Genomic DNA, 9,809 nt, shown 5'->3' with positions numbered 1-9,809 from the left:
TAAGAAGAGAGAAATAAGCAAATTCCCGATTTGCAAATTTATATTCTGCCCAGTCATTCTTCTTCGCGATTGTAGAAGTACCCTCGCGATCGTAAAGGACAATACTACCTCTACCAAAATTCCCTTCTTTGCGAACGTAAGGGACCAATCACGATCGTGAACAACAGCCGGCCAAAGCTACGCGAACGCGAGCCAAGCTCCGCAAACGCGAAGGCCAAATCCTTCCAGCCCTAGAATTCACTCCTACGAGATCGCGAAAGACCTCATGTGTAGCATACTTTCGCGACTCTCACCACGCAAATTCAAAACACAACCATATCACTTTCCGTGATTGAGATGCCCATTCCGTGATTGCTAAAATCAATTTCTCTCTTGCCCAAGCAACACTCCGCGATTGTGAGACCTTCTTCGCGATCGTGGTGAACACCAGATAGCAACAAAATTTGCTAACTTCAACTTTTCTCCGGGTGGTCCAAACCTCACTCGGGATGCCCGGGATCCCATCAAATCATACCAACAAGTCCATAAACATAATTCGTATATGCTTAATATCTCGAAACACATAAAATAATATCACAACCAATAATCGCAATCCAAACCAAACTAATCAACTTTCCAAACTCCTACTTATTTTAACTAACTCCGAACGCGATGAATCATATTTAGACAACTCGGAATGGAACCAAATTTCACACACAATTCCAATACGATGATACAAACCTATTCCCAGGATCAAAATACCAACCGGAATCTGATATCACCAAAGTACACTCCAAGTGAAACTTAGCAAACTCTAAAACCTTCAAAAAGTCAACTTCTACCAATAAGCGCCGAATCGCTATCGGACCATTCGAAACTCAATTCGAATATACCCCCAAGTCAAAAATTAATACGAGCATATTAGAACCTTCAAATCCCAATTTTGAGGTCTTTTACTCAAAGTATTGACTTAAGTCAAACTTAGCCACCTTAGGCCACTATTATGGAACTAAATATTTCGAATTCAACCTGAACCCTTCCAAAAACAAACCAACTGTCCCTCTAAGTCATAAAATAGGAAAGCCATATACGAGAGGTCTCAAATAGAGGAACATAGTTTTAGAAAGCAAAACGACCGATCGTGTCGTTACATTTCTAAATGGAACACGATTTTGGAAGGTGAATTGGGCTTGTTAAAGTATAAATCTTGCCTAACCTTGTTGTGTGGAATAACCCTTAGGATTTGACTTTATTTGTTTAATTGGAATATATGGGAAGCGACATATATGCTAGGTGACGACCGTATATGCATGTGCTATGTGTGATTCATGACCGGATTAGAATTTAGGCTTCCATTATGCCTTGTTTGGATTGTGTGCTTTCTATGATTCATGTTTAATCATTTGTATGACTATGTGAGCTTATCCTTTAATTCTAGTTATCATATTTAGGATTACTAGTCTTAGGCTATGCACGTTGCGCGTGTATCTAACTCAATAAATATAACTTTTAAAAAATCATCTTAATATTATACTATAACAAATTTTCCTCTTATTTTTTGATTTCTTTTGTTGCCAATTCTCTTCTTAAGGGCGCAAGTTATGTACCATATTATGTCAATTTGAAAAATAATTTTATTCATATGATGAATTTATAAACGAATTAATTGAATTATATTGCTAATTAGTTAATTCAGAGAAGTAATTATTTGTTCTCGGAAATACTTTATTTTCTTGTTGATTCGAATTGTTAATCCTAGATCATACCAAATTTCAAATATTTAGTAATTATTATTTTATCCAATAATATTATATTTTAAAATGTTAATATAAAGATCAATATTTTTTTTTGAATTTCAATATTTGTGGATCTTAATTTTAAAAAATAAAAAAATAAAAAATATTTTTGGGACTTCTTCCTTTTAATATAGTAAAGAGAAGTTGGATGTCCTTTTATTGTAACCATAACTTAAGATGTAACTATAAGTTAAGTGGACGGTATATTTTCATCGTTACACTAAGGACATAGATTCCTCGGTCAGAATTCTTTATGAATTGCCGTGAAAAATATTTGTATGAGCTGAAGATGAAAATATCATCTTTGCTGAAGACATGTGAAGAACCTAATACACAACATATCAAAATAACACCCGTCGTTGTTAACTTCCATTTGATATTTAATAATTTGTGGTAGTATTCCAAAAGGAATCAACCTTTGGAAGAAGTTTTAATCTCATTTCAGTTGATACTTGAAAGTCTTTCAACTACTGTAAATCTAGCAGATCCTTGTTAAGATAAAAAAAAAAATTATCGTAGAATATTTTTATTAGATTTATTAATTGTTGTAAAATTTAACTTGGGTTACGAACTTAAAGAATTTTGTCACATTGATTTCAAAGTCGTAAAATCCAACATGGGATTACACTACGAAGGAATAATTCGTGCTTTTATAGAAAGTGTTGGATGTATAAATAAATAATTCAAGAGTTTATATATTTAAAAAACGTTCCTAAAATTACTAAGTAAAAAAAGGATAAAACTACATTCCTAAGATACCTAATCCAAAAAAAAAAAAAAGGAAACATATTAATTGATTCCGAATCGTAAATATTAGGAAATTTATTGAATACCATATTAATTGATTCGAACTCCTAAATATTAGGGCCGAAAATAACTAAATGACTATTTTGTCTAGTGTGAAATCTATTTCTAAAGAAAAAAAAAGCGAACGACATTTCTCTAAGAGATTTGTGCTTTTAATATAGTATATATCTTAATTAAGCAAGATGGGCGATTTGTAAAATTATTACTATAATTAATTTACCGGTAATCATGCTTCACATTTGAGCACATATCCGCACATTAGATAATATTTGTCCATTACATTCAAATAATATTTAAAAATAATATCGAAATAAATGAGACTGTTATAAAAAAGAAGTTTGACTGTACTTATAATAAGAACAAGTAATCTCTTAAAAATATATTGATAGTATAAGAAAATCTTTATATTACAAGTACATACAACTTAAATTTACTCTCTTCGTCTCATATTAACAGTCGTGGTTACTAAAAATAGTTGTCTCAAATTATTTATCACTTTAAAAATTCAAGTCAAAATTAATTATCTTTTTCCTCTTTTACCCTTAGTAATAAATATTCTTGAAGACTATAAACACTTAATTTTCAAATAACAATAAATATTAAATATAAAAGTATGAATAAGGTAAAGTAGTCAAAATTTATCCTAATTAATTCATAACAAATAATATGAGGGAGTAATTAATATATTGATAGTATAAATAAATAATTATTCGTCCAAAAAGCGATGTTATATACACCGCCGCCCAGTCGCCAAATTGCCATGTACAGCGACGCCAAAACAGATTCTGTTTAACGCACACACTTCCAACACAAGATACTCTGTCGGCCCTTTTTTTACGCGCTTGCACGTTCTCAGCACCCCCCACTACTTCCCTTATTTTATTCCCCCGTCATCACAATCACCCTAGTTACACACGTGGCATGTAACAAGTGGATAATCACATATTTTTACGTGACAGCCCTGTCACCCTAATACAAACCCTATATAAAAAATCTTTCTCCCTCTGCGTATCTTAGCTCAACATCCGCCCATTTATCTAGCCTACGCATTGGCGTTGACGACCGGCCGACTCGCCGGAGTTTTTCCCCGTTCTTTACGGGTCAACGATTAATCCAGCTTCCTTTTTAAAATAAAAACTTTCTCGAAAAAAACGCGTTATATATTCACTTTAACCTACATTCCCTCTTCGTTTTCATCAACAGGAAAAGAGAGAGAGAGAAAATGGGCGTTGATTACTACAAAATACTCAAAGTGTCACGCAATGCGAGTGAAGAAGATTTGAAAAAATCGTACAAGCGATTGGCGATGAAATGGCATCCGGATAAGAACAGTGAGAAAGAAGCAGAAGCGAAATTCAAGCAGATATCGGAGGCCTATGATGTGCTAAGTGATCCACAGAAGCGTCAGATCTATGATATATACGGCGATGAGGCGTTGAAATCGGGTCAATTCGATCCCTCGTCACCTATGAATGGTAATGGGAGAGGATTTAAGTTCGATTCGCGTGATGCGGAAGATATTTTTGCGGAATTTTTTGGTGGATCGGATGGGTATAGTAGGAGTCCTACTGGTGGTACTGTACGGATTAGGAAGCCGGCGCCGGTGGAGAACAAGTTGCCATGTAGCTTGGAGGAATTGTACAAGGGTTCTAAGAGGAAGATGAAGATTTCAAGGATTGTTCTTGATGTCACTGGGTAAGAGCCTTACATATTACTAACACTAACAAAAGTGACATCATCCTCAATATTAATTTGTTAAATTCTGTATGTTTACTTTTTCAGTATTCCGGTTTAATTTTATTGATAAGCAATTTACATTCAAGAATTATTCTGTTGAATTGGAGATGATAGTTGTTGATTGGTTCTATTGGGCGGAGAATTTTGCAGTATGTGCTTTTGAGTTTTTTTTTCTCTTGTGGACATTCTATACACACCTCAATTAATCTACTGGATAGTCAGTTCAGGCCATGAGCAGAGGCAGCCAAGTTAGTATTGTAGTTAGGATACGAATCTGGATCTTTAGGGAGTTACTTCCATGCGTCAACCTCTAGGACTCTAGGCTCCCGTTGAGATTATTGCACAATGTATCAAAACTGTACAGCATATGGGGGATATGCATGGGTTGTTTAGAACGAATAAATGATAATTGCGAGTCCAGGGAAAGTTCTTTGAGTATCATTAAACTGGCAGAAATACATTTAATTTGAGTTATGCTTATCTGTCAGGAGAGCACCAAATAGCGAATATAAGTGGTTCGTGTGGTATGAAGTAAATGCCAAGAAATTAGAAGTATCAAATTCAAGAGTTACTGATACTTTCTTGAATGTCAGATTATCAAAACTGATGCCCAAATGCCCAACATAGTGTTTCGACCAATTTTAGATGTGACAGTTGGAACCAAGCCGAAGGAGTTTGTAGCTTTTTGACCATTCAAAATCAACTCATACAACCATTTGCAAGTGCCACTTGTGACAACAAAGTTTTCTTAATGTGCTTTTACCAACTGCCTCTTGATATGAAGTGTTAATTTTGATCTAAACATGATTACTTGGTGTGGATTTTGGTGGGAGATTGATAGTACACTGACATCCCAATTCCATTTGTGAGATTCTTGTTGGAGCTATCTTTCTAAGAGTTAGATGTTGTTTTAAGTTCTCATTTTGAAAATGATGGAAATTGAAGGTAGAAATTAAAATATTTGGATTTTGCTGATTCCAGAATCATTTATTTTAAGAGAATACAATACCTTCAATGCTCACCAATCTGAATGTATTCTTGAGGTAGTGTTTTTCCTATGCATTTACGTACTTCCAGTTATATTAGACTTATATCTTGCTTTGCAAGAATACTTCTCTGCTTTGAGGAATAACATGTTGTTACATTTTTTTTTTTTTGGTAATAATATGTTGTTACAGTTGTGGAAGACATGCTTCTATCATTATTTTATTACGAATCAGTCAAATTTTTTATCAGAGATCTGATTAAGGATCAAAGCTACTTTCGCTGATATTTTTCCATATCTATACACTATACAGAATATAAGACAAACATTGCTTGCTTATGATCACCAGGGAAGTAGATTATTCGTGCAGAATATTTCATTTCCTGCTGGCAATGATATATTTTCTAGCATAAATTACAGCTGATTGGAGGCCAAAATTTCTGGCTTCCAAAAGCAGCATAATCTTTTTTCGAAGGAGTGGTGTAGGAGGTTGAGGGGATAAGACAGCTATGACTTAACATGAACATGTGGTTACTAGCCTTGCATATATTTTATTTAGAAGTTACAATCAATTATTTTGAATTTAATGAGATTAACTATATTTGCAGTAAGCCTACAACAATTGAAGAGGTCTTGGCAATACACATTAAACCTGGTTGGAAGAAAGGCACAAAAATCACTTTTCCAGAGAAAGGGAACCATGAACCTGGAGCTGCACCTGGTGATCTTATTTTTGTAATCGATGAAAAGCCACATGATGTCTTCAAGAGAGATGGAAATGATCTAGTGATCAATCAGAAAATCTCATTAGTAGATGCTCTCTCTGGGAAGATTATCAACTTGGCTACTTTGGATGGAAGGGAACTCACGATACCAATCACAGATGTTGTTAAGCCAGGACATGAGCAGATAATCGCAGATGAAGGAATGCCAATATCAAAAGAACCCGGGAAGAAAGGAAATTTGAGGATCAAGTTTGAGGTTAAGTTCCCGTCAAGGCTTAGTTCAGATCAGAAATTGGATATCAGAAGAGTGCTGGGCAGGACTGTTGACTAATCCAGTGCTTAACTTAAGGTATCACTAACACTGACTGATTGTGGAAGTGCAATGGAATGTAAATACTTGGAAAGTTTATGCTAGACAGGAGAATTGTGCATAGTAGGATTATTGTTTTGACGATGCCTCTCAAAGTTTAGTTTTATTTAGCGCCATAAAAGGAGCACTCTAGCAGCTATGCCAGCTGCCTATGTAATTCTCATGTTGGATATTAAACACCTTAGGTAGTTTACTAAGTTTTAATGTTTGATTTGGAGGTAGATGCTATACTTCAAGTAATTGGAGTCGGGAATAGCTTGCTATCTTGTTCTGGTTGTGAATTTCAACTGTGGGCTGTGGTAGACTGGTAATGAATATATTTGTTGGTTTTTTGGCATTGTCATGTCTGGTTTTCTGCCATTGGCATGGATGAAGTATTTTTCCTTTGCCATCTTTCGTTCATATGTTTGCTTTCTATCCAGGTTTTGGCTTTACATTTTGTTCCTCGTTAGCCCAGAAGAATGTGAGCTTTTCTGTTATTATGGACATTTATGCAGGGCTTTGTTCAATATATTAGCTGGATTTGGAAGAGAGATCCTATGAACACAAAACATGCAAAGGCATCTTCTTATTCACACCAATATACACCAGTGACAATTGTGCTTTCATCACCCTTATCGAAGTGATGAGCCAGTGATTGAGTAAATACATAAACAAACATAATGGAAGTTAGGCGTTGCCAGTTATTTCATTGCAAAGGCGATAAAGATTTTTGGACATTCCACTAACATATTATCAGACCCTGATCAAGCCATTTGGTTTCATAAGCTCTGTTATTCTCAATCTTCTTCTGCAGCCCATCTTTATCTGCTCCCACAACTTTATCAACTACTTTCCCTTGCTGTATCAGCATGAATGTTGGCATTGTTTGCACCCCATATTCTTGAGCTACATCCTGTTTTCAAACATTCAAAATTCATTGTTAGTGACAGGAACAAACAACCAAAACATGCAAGCAAAGCATATAATTAAAGTTCATACGTCCAGTTCATCCACATCAATCTTGATGAACTCGACGTCGGAATATTTAGCAGCAAAGTCATTGATAATTGGCTCCATATGTCCGCAAGGACCACACCATGTAGCTGTGAAGTCAATAACAATCTAGCAGCCACAAGAAAAAGGGCCAATAATATTAGTATAGCCTATATATAGTAATATTTTCTTTTAAAACTTTGCATAAAAATCCAGCAAAATATTTACCAATTTGTTTGTTTGTTTTAAAGTGTCAAAATGGAGCTTTCATTTTGCTGAAGAATGGAAATGGGTAACTTGAGTCTTCATGGGTAGAATTGCTGACAGTGCATTAGTTTGATGCCAAGCAGAAGAGTTGTTGGCACCCATTTTCTCAATAAAGATTTTTGCTTTCAGAATTTTGGGTCAGTGGAAAAAATACCTTCTCTTGATGCTGGACTTACTATTTGGCAGGGACCCTTTTTATATCGCTTGCTGATGTCTGGAAAAAATCTTATTCAAATAATTAAAGTGAAGAAGAATATGTTCTTTAGTAAGTTCAAGATCAGTCATATGTGGAAATATGTGATTGCTAGTAATCTCACTTATAGACAATTAAACTCTAGTTTAGCTTTTTGCTTTTTGTGTTGGTGCTGTCCTTAAATATTGCTAATAGTGGGGTCAGTACAACTTTATTCTCTAAATATTGTTAATTTGTTTGCTATTATAGAGAAGCTTTAATAAGTAAATATTCTAAGATTTTGAGAACGAAATGCTTCAAATTAAAGCAGCAGTGGGACTACGGAACATTTCTGTGTTTAGATAAAAGCATTAACCATATCAACTATTGTTTCGTACTGATTCAAGATAGCTTAAGGCATAAAACTTCCCTATAATGTATAACAGAAGGGGTCAGCCAGATAGCATTTCGTACAGCTAAGTTGATATATGCCTCCAACATATGCCTTCGATTTTGTAGGCTCGAGAGGTCACCTCGAGGACAAAAGTTCGATATAAACCAAGCTCGAGCTCAAAGTTAGAATAAGAGGCTCGAAGACCTAAGTCCTCGAGGAACATCGGAGCCAAGTACAACCGACTCCGAGACAATGCCATTACGAGTTTGTTACAGAAGAACAAGATTCCTGCCACGTCCCCAAGATCATAGCATAAATCTCGAAATAGATTTGTACGAGTTAGTACTAATTCGTACTAGGCGGTTAGACAACTATCCCAATAAGATTCTTTACTGTAAATGGAAATGTACCTATTTAGGGTTCTCCTCCTATATAAAGGGGACCCCAATCATTTGTAAAGATCATCCAATCATTGGCAAAGAATATACTCTCTACTTTTCGCTCATTGTTCATCAGATTTGTCCTTTAGCTTTATTATTCTTGCTTTATTGTTCTTGACCAATCTCAAGGTAACTTGGGCTTGAGGTCGAGATTGATTTATCTACTGGTTTGGTCTTACTTATTTCTTTCATCGTACTTCAGATTTCTTGATTATTAATTAGTATTGAACTAGATCATGTATCTTTAAAACCACAAATCAAATTCGTATTTTCGAGGTAAACAATTTGGCAGCCACCGTGGGGCTAAAGATAACAGTGATTATTCCATTACTAATTCTCATAACACATGTTATTTTACACTTTTTCTTGTCAAGAATTTTTTGATTCTTAGGATTAAACATGTCGAACTTGCAAAACGCACTTGTTCATGACAACGAAGGTCTTGGATTTCATGGGGAAAACAACAATGTAGGGGTCGGTATACCACCGATAAACCCTGGGAAAGTGCCAAATATGGAACCAGTTGAACTTAGTTCACACATTGCTTTGAATGCAGATTTAGGTGCAGACCCCGGAGGAAGTGTACGCAGGGAAGCCCGTTGTGGGGGCCAAGGAACACACGGTATAGGGGAGGGGGGAGTCAGCCTCCAAGTGATATTCGAGATGCTGCAAGTTCAACAGATTTCCATCGCTCAACTTCAGCATCAGAATAAAACTTCGAGTATAGCAGAACCGGAAAACACTCGACGTGTTGAACCAACGCCAAAGAGGTCAAACGAAAATGGCTCGAGGACTGACCCCACCATTATGAGGATGCTCGAAGAGCTCGCCAAGAGAATCAAGTCCGGAGAAAAGAAGATTGAGAAAAATGACAAAAAGGTGGAGACTTATAACTCCCGTGTTGATCAAATACCAGGGGATGCTCAAACTGGGAAGCTACCTTTGATACAACTGCCTTGACCCCCTGTCTTGAAGGCTTGGATGCCAAAAAGTTCATACAAAAATCATTCCCTCAGAACGCGGCTCCGATGCCCATTCCTAAAAAGTTTCGCATGCCTGATATACCCAAATATAACAGGACAACCGACCCTAATGAGCATATTACCTCATATACTTTCGGAATTAAAGGAACGACCTGAATGATGATGAGATCGAGTCAGTA

The 9,809-nt window shown here is 35.8% G+C and overlaps 2 protein-coding genes across 3 annotated transcripts; one reads left to right on the top strand and one right to left on the bottom strand.

Annotated features, from left to right (window-relative positions):
• Nucleotides 1–3,785: 3,785 nt before the first annotated feature.
• On the top strand, nt 3,786–6,716 carry LOC107760373 (dnaJ homolog subfamily B member 4-like; the record flags this gene model as incomplete). The annotated part of the gene is given in 2 exon segments (NM_001324678.1): nt 3,786–4,277; nt 5,913–6,716. Coding segments are annotated over 2 exon segments (921 nt in total). The 3' UTR covers nt 6,361–6,716.
• Nucleotides 6,717–6,939: 223 nt separating this feature from the next.
• Nucleotides 6,940–8,589, bottom strand: LOC107760374 (thioredoxin H2-like). 2 transcript variants are annotated; one of them, XM_075233220.1, is made up of 3 exons: nt 7,603–8,589; nt 7,381–7,503; nt 6,940–7,294 (listed from the first exon to the last, which is right to left on the bottom strand). In XM_075233220.1, exons 2-3 carry the CDS (start codon nt 7,456–7,458, stop codon nt 7,124–7,126), a joined length of 249 nt encoding a protein of 82 aa, XP_075089321.1. In that variant the 5' UTR covers nt 7,459–7,503; nt 7,603–8,589; the 3' UTR covers nt 6,940–7,123. The 2 variants fall into 2 exon arrangements, with proteins under 2 accessions (XP_075089321.1, XP_075089320.1); XM_075233219.1 differs by having other exon boundaries at nt 7,381–8,589.
• Between the last annotated feature and the right edge of the window lie 1,220 nt (nt 8,590–9,809).

The sequence above is a fragment of the Nicotiana tabacum genome, chromosome 16, assembly GCF_000715075.1.
Source record: "Nicotiana tabacum cultivar K326 chromosome 16, ASM71507v2, whole genome shotgun sequence".
NCBI lineage: Eukaryota > Viridiplantae > Streptophyta > Magnoliopsida > Solanales > Solanaceae > Nicotiana > Nicotiana tabacum.
Note: the sequence above shows the minus strand (reverse complement) of the source record. Positions and strands in the feature narration are given on the sequence as shown.

What these genes read in the sequence shown, in the direction of transcription:
- LOC107760374 (XM_075233219.1), bottom strand. Translation starts at nt 7,458, where the DNA reads ATGGAGCCAATTATCAATGACTTTGCTGCTAAATATTCCGACGTCGAG. An exon ending in TTGATGTGGATGAACTGGAC is followed by an intron (nt 7,295 to 7,380) that starts GTATGAACTTTA and finishes GTTTGAAAACAG; the next exon opens with GATGTAGCTCAAGAATATGG.